The following is a 16922-nucleotide window of genomic DNA, read 5'->3' as shown; positions in this document are numbered from 1 at the left end:
ATTTGCCTAAATGAAGTAAGGAGCAGAAAGCATCTTGAGGGGGGATATTGTTAGAAATATTATTAAAATAGAAATATTATTAAAAATGTATAGTGAATAGAGTGTTGTTAAACATTTTTGCAACACCACCTTGGGCCCGGTTCTCCCCCACACGCCCTGCATCACGATGCGCCATGGTGGGTCCACTCCCTCTACCACTGCTGCATCGGCCTGGGCCCACTTATGATTTCCCCGCCGTGGTGGGCCCACTTCTCCCCCCACCAACCCAGGATGGGTCCAGGCCTGCTCTCCCCCATCCCCCCTGCCACTTGGGGGCTGGGGACGCTCCCCTGTTCCCACCCTGCAGCAGCAGGCAGAGGGCAGGAGTGTGTGCAGCCTGCTCCTCCCATCCCTGCTGCCGCAGCTGGCCCAGGCCTGCTTTCCACTCCCAGGCCGGGGCTGGGGCTGCTCTCCCCCTGCCGCTTGGAGTCCGGGCCCACCCCACCCCATGGCGTTACTGGCTCCAAGGAGCAGTGGGGGGGGGCACAAAGCCAGCACAGCTGGCCTTGGCCCCACCCCCCACAGTGTGTTCGGTCCCCAGTCCCTCCCCACTGCTCCCATGCTAGGTAAGGGGAGGCAGGCGGGAACGGAGCGCATCTGGCCCATTCCCACTTCTCATCTGGCTCTGTTCCCTCTGCTCCCCCTTTCCACCCCTGCTGCACTGCATCTGGGCCCATTCCCCCTCCCCGCTGCCTCAGGTGGATGGGGGGAGGCCAGTGCTGCTGGCCTTGCCCCCCTGCAACACCGTTCCCTCTGTGACCGTCATTTCAGGGCTGCTTTGGGGCCGGGTCACCATCATAGGGGGAGGGGGGCACACACACAGACTGAGCCCCATGTCCAGGCCCGACCCCGCTTCTCCTCTGGTCAAGGGAGAATGGGCCCACTGCCCTACCCTCCTCATCTGCCACTTCAGGGCCGGCCTGCTCTCTCCCCCTCCTCCACCCCCTGTGTCTCCACTGTCATGGGGATGATCAGCTATTTCAGTCAGCCAATCAGAGTGTGACTAAAGTGTTATGGACAGACAGACAGACTAAATAAGGCTTTTATAATATTAAGAGTTGTAATGTACAACATGCAGTAGCTTACAGAAATGTCATATCACATGCTGAAAAACAGCTCTTCATGTTTTAACAGTGTTTGTTTTCAGAAGCTTAATTAAGCAGGATATGAGTTTATGCATTTAAGTATTACTATATTCACTCAAATGTAAAATTACCTCAAATATAAGATGACCCCCCGGTAATTAGATTCTATATATGGAAAATTTATAAATTTGTTATAATTTTCCTTCCTGCCCCACTGCCACCTGCACCTTCCTCTCCTGCATCTCTCTGCTCAGAAAGCACCACCAGTCTTGTCTTCTTTTTCCCCCCAACACCTTCCAGTCTCTGCCTCTTCCAGTCTCTGCCCCTGCCCCTCTCAACTCCCCCCTTCTCCCAACTTCCCTTTCCCTGTCCTTTACTGTCAGATGCTGCTCCAGCTGTTCCATCCCAGGGTACAGCATGTGAAAGTTCAGCCCTTGTCTGCCCATTCAGTAGCCAGCATTGCTCATTGACTAGGCAGGAGAAGGAGTTTCCATTTGCTCCCTGCTTGAGAAAAACCTGCACTTTATAGTAAGGGGAAAGTCAGGCAGGAAGGGTCAGAAGCTGCAGAGGGAATGGGGAGGGGCAGCAGGCTGCTGTAGGTTTGACTCTGGCCTTGATCCAGGGTCAGAGCTGCAGCAGCCACTTGCTCCTCCCTCCACTTCTTCTGTGAGTATAAGATGAAGGGCCTTTTCCCCATGCTGATTGAGGGTAGGGACAGAAGTTACACATAAACAGGTATAAATGATCAGAAACCTGTTTAAACCTATAATAGAACAGAAGTTCTGTGCACTTAAACCACTTACAAAATGGCCAAAACCGGTTTAAGATAAACCTGGTTGGATGTAGTATCAGACATAACTGATTTAGGTCAAACAGGTTTATGGAACTTCTGTCCCAGACCCCTTCCTGGTTCAAGTCAATTCACAGTTCCCCAGCATCCTAGGATGCTTTGAAGCCCTGGGCTGTGCTGTCTGCTTCAGCAGAGTAGGGTTGTCCCCACTCCTCTGTTCCCTAGCTGGACCACTATCACTGCTCCGGCTGACTGAGATGGGGGTGAGGGTGGGAAACCTGGTTCTAAACCAGTAGTCTCCAACCTTTTTATGGTGAAGATCACTTTTTGTAAGTGAAGGGCACCCTAGGATCTACCATCCCCTGCCTCGCCCTGCTCCCCCACCTCCTGGACAAGCTGTCTGGGCTCTGACCCGACTTACCCAGCCCAGCCCAACTACGTGTGTCCTGCAGCTCCTGATTATGGAGACTTTGAGAGACTGAGATCCACTGTCAGAGGCTCCACAATTGACCAGTCAATTAAGATTGATTGGTTGGTGACCACCGCTCAAAACTCTAGCTGGGTTCTGCCTGGCAGGGACAGAGCAGCCCCTCAGACTTTTCCCCTACTCCCTACTCCCTGCAGAGGGGTGGGTGGCATGGCCAGACATCAGCCAGGTTTAAACCCCTCTCTCCTCCCTCTACTTCAGTCTGCCAGCCTGGTCAGTGCCTGGCCACGCCCCCCACCCCATGCTTGGGTGGGGAGCAGGGGAAAAGCCTGCTCACTCCTGCCAGGCAGGGGCTGCTTCACTCCTGCCAGGCAGACCCCAGCTGGGGTCCCTTGTAGGCAGGGGAGGGTGGGCTTAAACCCCTCTCCCCCCAGTCCACCTCAGTGTGCCAGCCTGACTGGTGTCTGGCCAGCTCCCCTTCCCTGCCCTGCCACTTGAGCAGGAAGGCAGGAGAAAAAACAGAGAAGGGCTGTTCCCCCCCACCTTCGGCAGACTCTGGCTGGGATCTGTGGCCAGGGAGGAGGTTTAAATCCCCTCCTTCCCTGGCTCAGCCTGCAAACATCCAGCTTGGGTGTAGCTATGCCCCCCACTCTCCGCTGGAGCAGGGGGCAGGGGCTGGCAGGGGCTGCTCTCCTCCCCCCTGAGGCAGACCCGCGCTGCGGTCCCTGCAACCAGGGAAGGTATCCCCACCTCAGCCTGTGAGTCCCTGGCCAGGGCATACCCATGCCTCCGCTCTGCTTGTGGGGGAGCAAAACCCTGACAAGGACTGCCTCCTCCTCCTCAGGCTGGGGTCCCCTTCTCACATGGGCTGGAATTCCATGTGAGCCAGGGATGGGGGTTTAAAGTCCCCTTTCCCCTGGCCTCAGCATGCTGGCCCCAGGCTGGGGCCTGGCCATATCCCCTCTGCTCAAGCAGGGAGGCAAGGAAGGCCTTGCAGGGCTTCTCTCCTCTCTTCCCTTTGGCAGTGGCTAGGAGGCATGCTCTAGTGCTCCCTGACTTCTAGCTAGAGCCACTGCAGGCATGTGGCTGCATTTCTGGAAGAAGTGAATGTCTGTTCACTTGCTTCTCAGTTCAATCTACACAGTTTAAACTAACCGGCAAAGATTGAATCAATTCAGCCTCTGTCTTTTTGACTGTCTGTATTTAGCCTGAGAGAAAAAAAGCTCATCTTATATTTGAGTAAATACATAACTTCTTAACAGCCAAGCACTGAATGTTGTATTGACTATCAAAAAACAAATAGAACAAACAAAACCTGAGGTCCCGGTACTGAGACACTGAGAAAGGAGTTATGCACATACTTAGTTCTATACACACATTAGGATTAAGATTCTTTAAATGCACCCTGCCTGTGCATTTATTTTTGCAGGATCAAAGCCTACACTTTTGGGCAATGCCTTCCTTGGCACTGTGTAGGGCAGGGATGGACAAAATGCGGCCTGGGGGCTGGATGCGGCCCACCAGGCCATTCTATCTGGCCTTCAGGGCCCCTAAAAAATTTAGAAAATTAATATTTATCTGCCCCTGACTGCCTGTCATGAGGCCCTCGCTGGCTTGCCAAAACTCAGTAAGCGGTCCTCTGCCCAAAATAATTGCCCGCCCCTAGTGTAGGGGGTGCACGCGGGTGCATCTGCACTCCCTGAGATTGGTGGTGTACCCCCTGAGATTGGCTGCTGGCGGTGCCTGCAGGTGGTGGCCTCTCACCACCCCCTTTTTGCTATCAACACTGCCGGAGCATCTATGGGTAGTCACTGATAGCCACTGGCTGCCGATCGCTGGTCAGTGCTCGCCACCCCCTCTTTGCCACCAACACCACTGTGGCTGCCTACATGCTACTGTCATGCCCCTGACATCTGTGGGCCCCTGACACATGTGGGCGGTCTCCGTGCCCCACCAGGCTCAGGAGGCACACAACATTCATGAAAGTCTTGTTTTACTTTCCTTGGATCCTACCTTTTCCTTTATTTTATTTTAATTAGTTCATTTGTATAATCAACACTATAAAACTATTAAGAGCTAAATCCAATAAAGAAAATTAATGTGCAAAAACTAGGTGCTGCAAAACTTTATTTTTGAGGCACCTGGTTCCTGAAGTTTCTTTCTCTCTCATACAGAATTAGATGCCTCTGAAAGGGATCTGAAATAGCCAGTGCACACAGAAGCAAGATATCTGTAGTCAACCTGCTCAGCTCCCATATGTCTAAAGGAACTACCAAGTCCAGGAAAGAGTCTTAAAGCCTCTTTAAATGCTTCACTCAGGGTGTGAGGAGTCATCATCCCCAAGAGATCCACAACCCCAAATCCTCTTTTTATTTTTTCAAGGAGCTGAGCAGGGCTTGCTGTTTTAAAAAGTGGCCAGAAGAGGGAGATGGTGTCCTTTCTGTTTTTATTTAGCAACAGTGGGTAGAGAGTCACCCAAGGAGGGAGAGATCTCTGTTCAAAATGAATTTGTTGTTCAGGAGAGAACTGAACACCAGGCTGCCAAGTATTCTGAATGCTGGCACACCCCCACCTCCTGTTGAATTATTTTCTGCAGAGTGGTGTAGCTTCAAAATTCAGTGAACTAAAAAGAGAAGGCATTACTGAGGAAGGTGACAGTAGACCAGGGCCCTCACCTTGCAGCTGCCCCCATGCCCAGAACCATTTATCTAATGACTGGTGTAGTGACAAATACAAAACAGTTTTGGGAGTAGGCACCAGAATTTAGGACTCTCCCTTTCCAGCTAAGTGCCATACAGGGCTGTCCCTAGAGGGGGTGAATCGGGGTGACTGCCCCGAGCCATGCACTTTGGAGAGCCCTATGAAGCTGGGCAGAGTAGTCGCCGTGACACAGTGCTACCGCCGGCTTCATGTCTGGCCGCTTGCCACCCCTTGCCCTTGCCGAATCTGCCGCCAGCTTCTTCGCATCCCACACCCTGCTCAGATTGTCTCTGGTGCCATAACTATAAGTCTCACAGTGTCATGCTCCCTCTTCTCTGTGTTTCTTACTTAATCTTGAATTCTTTTCTGCACAGTGGGGCAGAAAAGCAGTGGGGCACAGCTTCAACAAGAGGAGTGAAAAGTCTTCCTACCCTAGAATTGTCTTCAGTTTTTAGTTAGAGCACTTTCCAGGGAGAGATGTGTTATGGATCTTCCTCAGGTAGAGAAGGAATTAATCACTCAGCCTACCTTAGTGATCAGATCAGTAGGTTATAGCATACAAGGGAGGGGAGGGGGCACTATTAACACCTCCTTCAGATATGCCTGAAAGGAAATGGTGGCAGCTAATGTGTCCTGTGAAGTGAAGGATCCACTCAAGTGTGTCAGGTGTGCTTTGAGAATACCTGCAGGACTGAGCCTTGGGGCATTTAGACCAAAGAATGCCTAGCTGGATCTTGATCAGGTTGAGCTGGGTGCTTAGCTGCTCAGTCCTTGCAAAACTGAGGTGCTTAGGCAGAACTTTCAGGTGCTGAAGGACTTTAAGATAAGAAACTACAGTGTCTATGGAGTTTATATGCCTTCATTGTTAGATGGCAGCTGTGTGGGGCTTCTCACAGCTTTGGACATAAGTGCACAAATTCTATTTCAGCCTTCTAGTATCCTGTGCACTAAAGGTTTTCCTAACGTGTAAAGTGTTTATGGTAGGTGCTAGCAGTTTAACATGATTAAAAAAGCCTCACAGGGGTGATTAGACCAGTGGTTGTCAACCTTTATTCATCTGCAGATCCCTAAAAAAATCTGAATGGAGGTGTAGACCCCTTTGAATTGTAAGTCTGGGTATTCACATACTTTTGATTCATCATAGTCATCTTTCATGGAGCCCTTAGACATAGTCTCTAGACCCCCCGGGATCCGCAGCCCACAGGCTGAAAACCACTGGATTAGACAAAGGCAGGCAAGGCTCTTTGAACAGCTGTGATATCTTTTATTAGAACAACTGAGTAGTTGGAAAAAAGTTCTTGGCAAGCTTTCGGGCGTAATCGCCCTTCTTCAGGCATAAGGAGTCTCTCCTGTTCTGAGACTCCAAGCAATGAAAGAAGCTAAAAAAAGTATGGCAGGATGTCAGTGAGAATGTAAATAGGTAGAAATTGGGTAAAGCAGGGAAGGAAAGGGGAAAAACCGGGGGAAAAAAGGTGAGTAGGGGACTCACTACAGATGTAGTAAATTCAGCTGGAATGCATCTGTTATACTCAACACTGTTTCATTTCTCATTTAAACCACAGAAAATAACAGTTCAATTCTGTTTTGCTATCTCATCTTTTACTCTGGGTTGCAAGTACAGGAGGGAGGAATGTAGCCTGTTTCCACTGAGCTCCATGGCAAGCAAAAACCAAGTTTTGGATCAGGCAGGGGCCCGCCCAGGCTTCTCCTAGTTGTGGGGATTTGTGGTTTGGGGTGACTGGAAAAAGCTTTTGCCCTCTAATCCCAGCCTAATCTAAGCTCCTTATTCAGGACAATTTACTTGATGCATAATATTAGTTTACATTTTTATTGGTAAGTATACCATTTTTGATGAAATTCTAACTTTTTTGCATGTGTAATTCAGTGCCGGATTATGTTATGCTGAGGTCCTAAACTATGTCCAGTTTAAGAGGCCCAGTATGATAAAAATAAACCAATGTATGTATTTTTTTTCATATTAGAAGAAGAATGTCCATATTTAAAGAGTCACTTTCCCATATCTCCTTTATCTACTAAACGATAATTATAAAACTTGGTATTGAGTCTGGGGTTTGTTTTTCTTGAAGCCCCTCATATCTTGAAGCCCTAAACTGTAGTTTAAACAGTTCAAGCCTAAATTCAGCACTGGTTCAATTCATTGATCAAAGCTAATCTTGACACAATTCAAGGCTTTTAACAAGGAGCCAGGAACAAGGAACCAACTTCAGCCTCATTCTTTGAAGACAAAAATGCAGGTGAGCTCTACAGAAATAGAAGTCTGTCCCTGAACCACACCAGCCCCAGGTTCTGATCATGGGCCTTTATTGAATCGCCCTGTCACTCGGATCAGCTGTGTGATGAGCAAGAGGGGGGGGGACGACACCTCCGTTTGCCATCAGAAGAATAGTTACACACACCTGTGGCTGCTCCCAGCTGTCCCCATTGCCCAAAGTGGGTGGAAGACAGCCCCAGCCCAGCAGCAGATACACAGAGAAGGGCCAGGCAACATAACAACCATGTCCCTTCGATAGCTCAGCTGGTAGAGCGGAGGACTGTAGAGGTATAGCCAAGGCCCACAGGGATCCTTAGGTCGCTGGTTCGATTCCGGCTCGAAGGAGACATGGTTTTGTGTCCGATGCTACATCCCGGGCACATTTTACAGCAAGGGGAACTCACCCGTCAGGGGTCAAGCCCCCGAGCTGAAGGTGGGTGGAAACGAAACGCAGGGGCCCCGCGCGGGGCTCTGAGCATGCTCAGTGGCATCAGCTGCGTCCCCCGCTGTTTTCCAGCCCAATCCTGTCCGCGCGAAAACTCGCTCCCCGTCATGTCACGCCCCGCCCCCACACGCCTGCCCGCGCGCCCGCTCTGGCGCCAGCCAGTCAGCTGCTGGCCCCGCCCCTCCCCCGCGGGAGTGCGCGCCTCGCCCCGCCTCCATCGCGTGCGGCGCTGGCAACCAATGGGCGCGCAGTCCGCGTGCGCAGATTCAAACGGCAGCTCTGGAGCGAGGCTGGGCGCGAGATTCGGCGGCGCGGACCAGCTCAGCGGGCGGCGGCGCAGCGGGGCTGGGCTGGGGGTGCAGGGCGGTGGGGCCGAGGAGGCGGCGGGAGCCGGGCACGGCGCGGTGCCTGCGGTGGCCGGGCGCGCCATGTCCCGGGCGCAGGGGGCCGGGCCGGGCCAGGGCTAAGAGCGACCCCGCAGCCGCCAGGAGGGCGGGAGCGGCAGCTACCCTCGCCTCCGCCTCAGGTGCTGCTGCCGGTGGCGCGGCCTCCCCGCGGCCCCCGCCCGCCGGCTCCCTATGGTGCGCCTCAAGGATGGCGAAGAGACCGCGCAGGTGAGTAGCCGCTGCCCCGCCCCCGTCACCTGTCACCGCCCGTCGGGCACTTCCCCCCTCCCCCATGGAGGTGGCGCCTGGTGTCCCGTGGGCAGCGTGGCGCCCCCCGGGGTCGCCGCCCGGCCCTGCCCTGCCCTGCCCGCCGCCTTTCTTCCCTGCCTTTCTGTTCCCTCCTCTTCCAAGTCCGTCCCTGGCGGTCGGCAGCGGTTCACCCTGGCTGGATAACCTGGAGGTTGATGCTGTGCGTGGAGGCCCCTGGCTGTCCACCGCCTTCAGGTCCTTTCAAGGCTGCAGGCCATGCAGTGCGAACCATGAATAGAGTAAGGCATGTCCAGCCTCCTAAAATTGAGGTGGGCAGCATCTGCTGAAGTGAACAAAAGCCATCTCCTGCTTCTTCAACTGCATCTTGGATGTGCATAAATATGGCATTAAGTTTGATTGGCGTTATATAATAAATAAATACGGTATTAAGTTTCACTGAAGTGAACTTGGGTTTGCAAAAGCTGGTGCTGTCACGTACATGTGAACGAACGCACACACACCGGCGTGCACACATGCCCCACATCATCTGTCATCTCCATTGGTCTCACACAGACCTTCCCTGTCCCCTCTCCTTTTACTTGAGACCCATACCCCATTCCCCAAACAAACATGTATGTCCTGGATTTGGGTAAATATGGTATTAATTTTCACTGAAGCAAACTTGGGTTTACACAATCTTGTGCATGTTTGCGAGCATGTGCTTTCTGTCTCTAGCTTGCACATACATGTGTCTTGTATTTATGCAAATATTGTATTGACTGAACTTTCACTCACTCTCCATCTCAAAAAGTGGGCTTCTTTTAAACGCCTTGTATGTTAAAATGTATTTGAATGCATAATATGAGAGAGTGAACACATGACCTTTCTTGAACCCAAGACAGCACAGTGTAAGGTCTTATTTAGTTAGTCTATAAATATGTGCATCTATCCTGCCTTTTGACAGACTTCATGCTAACAGGGCTGAATACCTCTCTCCACAGATTAGGGCAGCTTTCTATGCTTATTGTTGAGTAGCAGGCTTTTTCTCATGTGAACCCTAAACCAATGGGGGTAAGAACCATATTATGAACACCTGTCCACCAAGGAGTATGGCAGGACTAGGAAGAAAGATCCCACTTAAAAAGTTCTTAACCAGTGGTTCTCAAACTTTTTTAACTCAAGGCACCCCTCAGAAAATGGCAGATCATAGTTTTCAGTCAATTTTTGATTATAGGAAGGTAACAGAACAAGTTCTTCTGTTGCAAAGAATTCGAAAAAGACCACAAGAGGTCAGAGAGTTTTTAACGCTGAGGATTCCTATTTGAAAACTCTGGATTATCTTGTGAATCAGATTTGTACACCTGACATTCTGTGGTGTTTGTGCCATGTCCTGACTGAGAATCACTGGTGCATAGTGATACACCTTCACTGAAGGAGGTGACATAAATTTCTTGTTCCAGTTGGGGTTTATTAAATTTAGTGGAATTAAGCTGTTTTTGATTTTCAAATAATTTCAGTCCTTTTAAAAAAAAAGCCTTTTCATTTTGTATACAGCTTTCAGCTACCTAGAAGGGATCCCAAAGAATAAAGCCTTACATATTATTTTGAAATCTTATGGCTACTAAACTTACTTAAAAATAACTTACTGTCTTACTCTTGCAGATAAAGCTGTCTAATTTCAAACTGTTTCACTTTGTTAAAAATGTCTGTGATCATAGTACAGTTGAACATGAACTGAGATGGTATGGGTAATTGAAAACCATCTACCTGTATTAAATTTTGTTTTTAAAAAAATCCCTTGTTTACGTACGTAAATTGCATATTTTTGGACTCAATATATTGCAGTTCTATTCTAGTTAGTCAAGTCTGACAGTACAAATTATGTTTTTTGAGATTTGACATAAGGCCCACATATAGAAATGCATAAAATTTGGTTACGGTGTATATATAGACGCTGTTCTCTGTGAAATGTAAACGCTAGATTGGTCTTGGTAAACTACATGTGTCTTTATAGAACTCTCAAGTGTGAAGTTGTTAGCAGCCAGTATCAGCGGGGCCATGGTGACAGGCCTACTGTAGAAATTACTTCTTTCAAAAACATCTGTAGTGTCATTCATTTCTGGAATCTAGATATTCATTAAAAAAAGGCTTTTAGCATATGTATATAGAAAGACTTATAAATATTAACTAGATGTAAATGATCTAGTATTATATTCTTGAATCTGCACATAGCTAGCATTTATGTTAAAAAAAATACAAGCTACTTCATGCATTTCAAAAATACTAATTCTGAAACCTAACTATGATTGCTTATTCATAAGTATGGTTCTTTTCAGTGCTAGATTTTTCTCCAGGTTCTTGCATAATCTCTTGTTGTCTCTGACAGTTTACCTTGCGCCAAGTTCCAGCTGACTCCTAACTATTTTCCAATGCATCCAGTTTTTTTCATAAACTATATTATAGTATTATTATGTCTTTAAAAAGAGCAGATATGTGGCCTACTAAAGATGTAGGCCAGTGAAAAAATACTGAGTTTAATATCAAAATAACAATATGACCAATTGCATTTATTTTCATATTTCATTCAAGAAGAAATCTGTTTTAAGACAATCCAAAGATGCTTAAGAACTTCCTTTCACTGTACTAGACAGCAAGTAACATGTGGTGTTGCTACATAATTTTGGTCAGGCTTCCCACAGAGTACACAGTGTCTTGGCTATAATTCAGATGCAGATAAGCTTTAGTCTTGTTGCCTTTCCAAATAAATGTTACTCTCACGTTAAATAACTTGAGCCAGAAAAGTAATTCAAATGTCTAAGGTATTTAAAGGAAGGCCACTGTTTTAGATGATTGAGAGTGAGCGAAATTAAATTAATACCATATATTTACCCAAATCTTACTCCCCAGTAATTATAATGCATGGAAATTCTATACATGGAAAAATTATAAATTTGTTATAATTTTCCATGTGTCCAATTCAATTATTGAAGGATCGTCTTAAATTTATCCCCACCACTACTGTAGTGGGAAAAGCAGTTAAGAAAAGCATTGAGGCAACAGGAGGCAGTTGAGGGAGGGGGAGATGGTGGTGGACAGGAGCAAGCAGCTTCCTCCCTGCTGCCTGTTCCCCATGCCCCCACTTACTCCCTCCTGCAGCCTTTGCCCCCTGTCTATCCCCTGTTCTGTGTCTTCTGTTACTTAATTCATGTGCAGTGACCTGTTCTCTGTGGCCTGCTATTAGAAACTGCTTCAGGTTCAGTGGGACTTAAGTTTTTAAGCTGACTAGATGCTTTTAATGTTTTGCAATCTTTCTGTTTTATAATTTGTATTTTTAACTTATTTCAGGTTTAACCTGTATTGTAATAAATTAAGGGCTGTCTTATTTCACAATGATGACTTAATGAGTGTAACTTCCTTTTGTAAGTAGTGGGAAGGATTTGTTACAGTTCATAAAACATGAATAATATAAAATCTGCTTCATCTCTGTAAAACTGGTTTAAAATGAAGCTTTACTGTTTGTTTCTATACATTTTCGTTAAAAAATGCTTGCACTATAGTGAGACAATTCCTTGGAATATTGGAGCAAAATATGCAGAAGGCTAATATACATTTTACCTTACAACTAATCTGGCAGTAGTGATCTTTCTGAATGGGAACTTATTTCTGTTAGCAGGGATAGAACATTTGTACTTGAGTGTAATGCTGATACACAAAGACGTAATGAAGTGTGTCACAGGGTGCTGTCTAAGGGGCGCTTGGTTGGGACTGCTTTGGCCTTGTCTGGTCTCTGAGAGGGTCACCTGAAGCCAGCCCAAGCTTAGCTTCTAGAGCAAGGCAGGAGCCCAGGCTTCTTCATGCTCTGAGACCCCAGCCTTTCAGTCTCTTGCCTTATCTGGTTCTCCATGGCCCTGACTCAAGGAGCAAACATCCAGGTCTGCTCCTGAGAGAGGGATTTTGCCTCTTGTTGGGGTCAACCAGTGCAATTCCCAGTTCTAGGTACCACAGCAGTCTCTTCAGTAAAGGTATTTATTTGGGCAAAGTCAACCAGCCAAAGGTTCTCTGTCTCCTCCAGTGGGATTAAGCAGTCCCTCTGTCCCTACTCCAGCCTACATGGCCTTAAGCACTCACAGAGATGTTTCCTTTCCAGTCTTTCAGGCTCCCTAAAACTTTTCCACGTTCTCTGTCTCCAGACTTCAATGCCACGGAATTGCAAGGCTACTTCCCCCAGCCTGTTCCCCACCTCCAGGGTGTCAGACATTTCACCTTTCAAATGTCAACAAAGCCATTTAAAACTGTATTGGTGCTAAAGGTACATCTTATCTTGTCCTGCAGGTAGCAAACCCTGACATGGTGTGGCATGGCGTGAAAAAAACAATTTTTCACTTTAGGATAGACAACAGATCCCTAAATAACCACCTTTTGGGTAACAGTACAGGTTTTGTCAACACAACAAAAAAGCTTAATTATATTTTGCCATTTGGGAGAGAACAAGCAAACTGTAACTAGGTGTAGTTTTCAAGATTGAATTATGTGCCTTGTTCTGTAGCCCAAATAGAAGATCGTGCTATTGGATTTTGTAGGGCTCACATTGTAATAATTCATTAGCTAACAAAGAGAGATGAATTTAATGCATCACTAGGGGTAAATCTGCTTAATTTATTATATATATTTGAATGAGTCTGTTTCTTGTACCCTTGTCTTAATTAGTAATAGGATGCCTGCTGTCAAATTCAGATTCACATGTTTGTATTAGTTTTTAAATTACTTCAGATTTCTCTGTCATAAAAAAAGAAAGAAATAATAAAAGGGGGAGTGGAAACTTAAGGTATAGAACACCTCTGTACTCCCTTTGTGTGGCTGAATTTTTTTGACAAAGCTTGTAGTGTATCAGGATTTCTCCAGTAGATGGAGTATACTCACACTTAGTCTTCTGCTGCTTTTGGCTTTTTCTTTTCTCTTGACTACCAAGATAAGAGGGAGGCACCAGTGTTCAAGTTCTGCCTTCTTGTTTGTGTATCTATTATCATAATAAAGTTAAAAATATTTTTCCTGTAGTTTTGTAAGATGGGAGCATTTCCTTCTTGAAAGCAAGGCATTCATGACTTAAATTAGATTTTAACGATTCCATCCTCTGCGTGTGCGTGTGTTTCCCCCTTATTTTCTTTTTCCTTTTTCCCCTCTTTTATATTTCTTCTTTCGGTTCACCTTAGGGGTCCTTAAAAGGACATGTCTTATAACTTTTTGAATTATTTTTTGCAGCTCTTCAGCTTAAGCTTGTATAGCAAGAAGATTCAGGCCTGGTTCTGATCTGTGCTAAGCAGTAACTTGGCACGTAGTGAGTGAGTCTAGGTTCTTTGCTGACGTTCTACAAGACCAGCACCTTTTTGGAGGGCTGGATTTAAAAAGCATTATTAAATTAAAAATAGGTTATGAAAGACTTTTTTTTCTCTATTTTCAAGTTAAATAATGGATGGGCCCAAACTAACGGACAGTGTCCCTTTTCCCTGCATCATTACATTTTTAACTTAAGAAGAATGCCCACTAATTTGATTCTTAAACCCTGAACTCAAACTGCCATGTCCTATACGCAACCAGGTGCTAAATTGTTTTCTGTACAAATTAATCAAATTGAATTATGGAATTATGGGTTAGATGCTTTTGTGCAGCATATTTTGTCTAATGTATAGATAATACCTTGATCAATGTTACATGGTACTTTGAGGTTAAACAAATTTCATGCTTTGGATTTAAACCCAGAGGTTGAGGAATAGGTAGGATATCCCTTCTAGCGTTTAGTCCAAAAACAGGCTGATTGATTTACTGTTCTTTGAAGCACGGGCATCTGCAGCTTCTGGAGAGAGGCTAATGAGATGATAATGGTTTGGTCTTGGGTTTCTGTAAATTTTTAAACCTTGTTTCCACAAATTACTCAAATCATTGTATATTTTTTTAGCTATTGATGATTGCTGTTAGTTTAAAACCTACTTGTAACTTATTTGAACTGTTTTGATGTACTCTACAGTGAAGATGATGATGATGACCTTCAGTATGCAGATCATGACTATGAAGTACCACAGCAAAAAGGGCTGAAAAAGATATGCAACAGAGTAAAATGGACACGTGATGAGGTAATATCTCATGAGAAGCTTTGCTTCTATGTTAGTTATAATATATTTACACTGTATATTATCTTTTATAATTACAAATGCTGTAGTTCTTAGCTGATATTATGTCTTTAACAGGATGAAAAGTTAAAGAAACTAGTAGAACAAAATGGAACAGATGATTGGGCTTTCATTGCTAGTCACCTACAAGTAAGTGTGGATATTTTTTTTGAATAAGCCTTTTCTAATGAAGGTGTTCACCACACTGAGCAGTCAGAACTGTTGTGGTAGAGGTGATATCTTTCATTAGTCCAAGTAGATAGTGGCAAAAACATTTCTTTATTTGCAGGCTTTTGGGCTCATGTGCCCTTCCTCAGGTAAAGGAGAATGCAAAGATTGTAAAACTATCAGGGCTGATCAGGTGGTGGCTCACGCTGCATATGTGCTGTGAGGGATTAAGTTGCAGCCCCTTCTCCCTTGCTGCCCCTCACGATCGATTGATCTACCTGCAATAACAGCCAAAGCCTCCGGGTGACCACTCCCTCCTCTGGCTTACATTTTCTGCCTCTGTCCCAGGCATGCAGGGCAGACTAGCACAGCATGTGGATCTGGGGGTGAGCATAGGTGCATGGTTCAGCAGTGGGGTAGGGGGTGTCTCCACGGCTCCAGCCGGTGCACCTTGTGGGATATTCAGCCCCTGGGCACTTAGAAGTTGGACAGCTCTGAAATAATTTACCAAGTGCCTGTTTGTGCTATTAAACGATTTTCAGCTGGGCTAAGGTAGATAAGGCCGAGGTCTGTGAGAGTCTTGTCAAGTCAGACTAATATTGATTTGAAGCAAACTTGAAATGTGCAAGGAAGTAGCTGCATTTGTGAAGGACCAGTGCTACATTCAGGTCTGCCATTAGTTCTGAAATGAATTGCTGCTTTCTGTCAGCTGCAGCCTATGGGGCTGTTGCATTCAATTACAAAATAGGCTACTTCAATACAGTAACAAGTAAGTGGTAAGTGTAGATTGCACATGAGAGAATTTTGCTTGAAAGTAGAGGGATCAGGTTACTGAATAAAATGAGGATAAGGTGTTCTATATGAACTTGGTGGAAATCTGTGTACAGGAGCTGTGGGGAAACTAGCTTTGCACCAAGTTGGATACCTGTGGTCTGTCCTCAGCTGATCAGGTGTCAGTCAGTTTTTCAAATGCACCTCCTCATACTAAAAACCCTCTCTTGTTTAGGTCATAGAATCATAGAATCAATGAGTTGGAAGGGACCTAGACAGATCATCTAGTCTGACCCCCTGCCATGGGCAGGAAGGAGCCCTGGGGGTGGGAGGGGTCATAAGACCCCAGCCAGGTGCCTATCCAGTTTCCTCTTGAAGATTTCCAGGGAAGGTGAGAGCACCACCTCTCTGGGAAGCCTATTGCAGGCTCTGGCCACCCTTACAGTGAAGTAGTTCTTCCTAAACCTATCCTCCCTTAGCTTTGGCCGTTGTTTCTGGTGACTCCAAGGGGGGCCCTGGTGAACAGACTTTCCCTGAGTCCCTGCTGCTGGTCCCTGATAAGGTTGTAGGCAGCCACAAGATCCCCCCTCAGTCTCCTCTTGTGGAGTCTGAAGAGATTCAGGTCCCTCAGCCTCTTCTCATAGGAGGCCCCCAACCATACGAGTAGCCCTCCTCTGGACCCTCTCTAGGTTGTCCACATCCCTCTTGAAGTGTGGCACCCAGAACTGGACACAGTACTCCAGCTGCAACCTGACTAGTGCCACATAGAGGGGGAGCAAGACCTGTCTGGACCTGTTAGTGATGCCCCTGTTGATGCATGACAGGGTGTGGTTGGCTCTGCCTATTGCTTTGTTGCACTGGCAGCTCATATTCATTGTGGAGTTAATCCTGACTCCAAGATCCCTCTCTGCCTCTGTGCTGCTGAGAGGGGCAGCTTCTAACCTATAACCATAATGCTGGTTACCTCTCCCCAGGTGCAGCATTATGCACTTGTCCTTGTTGAACTGCATCCTGTTCAGATCCGCCCACTTCTCCAACCTATCCAGGTCTGCCTGGATGCGGTCCCTGCCTGCCGGTGTATTCACTTGACGCCACAGCTTGGTGTCATCAGCAAACTTGAACAGGGTGCTCTCCACAGCCTTGTCCAGGTTGCTAATGAAGATGTTGAACAGCACCGGCCCAAGGGCGGAGCCCTGAGGGACTCTGCTGCCCACACCCTCCCAGATCAACATCGACCCGTCTACCACCACCCTCCGGGTGCGCCTCTGGAGCCAGTTTGCTATCCATGTGACTATGCATTTGTCAATGCCGCAGTCCCTCAGCTTGCCCACCAGAATTGGTGGGACACTGTGTCGAAGGCCTTCTGGAAGTCCAAGAAGATGACATCGACTTCCTCCTTCACATCTAAGCTCTTTGTTACCTGGTC

General features: G+C 46.9%; 1 protein-coding gene and 1 non-coding gene across 4 annotated transcripts in view; both read left to right on the top strand.

Moving 5' to 3' along the window:
* The first annotated feature begins 7562 nt into the window (after positions 1 to 7562).
* On the top strand, positions 7563 to 7658 carry TRNAY-GUA. The gene is made up of 2 exons: positions 7563 to 7599; positions 7623 to 7658. It is a non-coding gene; the product is annotated as a tRNA-Tyr (tRNA).
* A 552-nt stretch (positions 7659 to 8210) lies between these two features.
* MYBL1 (MYB proto-oncogene like 1) overlaps positions 8211 to 16922 on the top strand; it is a 41556-nt gene continuing 32844 nt past the window's right edge. For all 3 annotated transcript variants that reach the window (XM_019548777.1, XM_019548773.1, XM_019548771.1), the window contains exons 1-3: positions 8211 to 8372; positions 14416 to 14521; positions 14636 to 14707. In XM_019548777.1, the coding sequence (XP_019404322.1) occupies positions 8353 to 8372; positions 14416 to 14521; positions 14636 to 14707 (198 nt within the window). In that variant the 5' untranslated portion in view covers positions 8211 to 8352. The remainder of the gene's footprint in view (positions 8373 to 14415; positions 14522 to 14635; positions 14708 to 16922) is intronic.

Source organism: Crocodylus porosus, unplaced genomic scaffold, assembly GCF_001723895.1.
Source record: "Crocodylus porosus isolate Cpor-Errol unplaced genomic scaffold, CroPor_comp1, whole genome shotgun sequence".
Classification (NCBI taxonomy): Eukaryota; Metazoa; Chordata; order Crocodylia; family Crocodylidae; genus Crocodylus; species Crocodylus porosus.
Note: the sequence above shows the minus strand (reverse complement) of the source record. Positions and strands in the feature narration are given on the sequence as shown.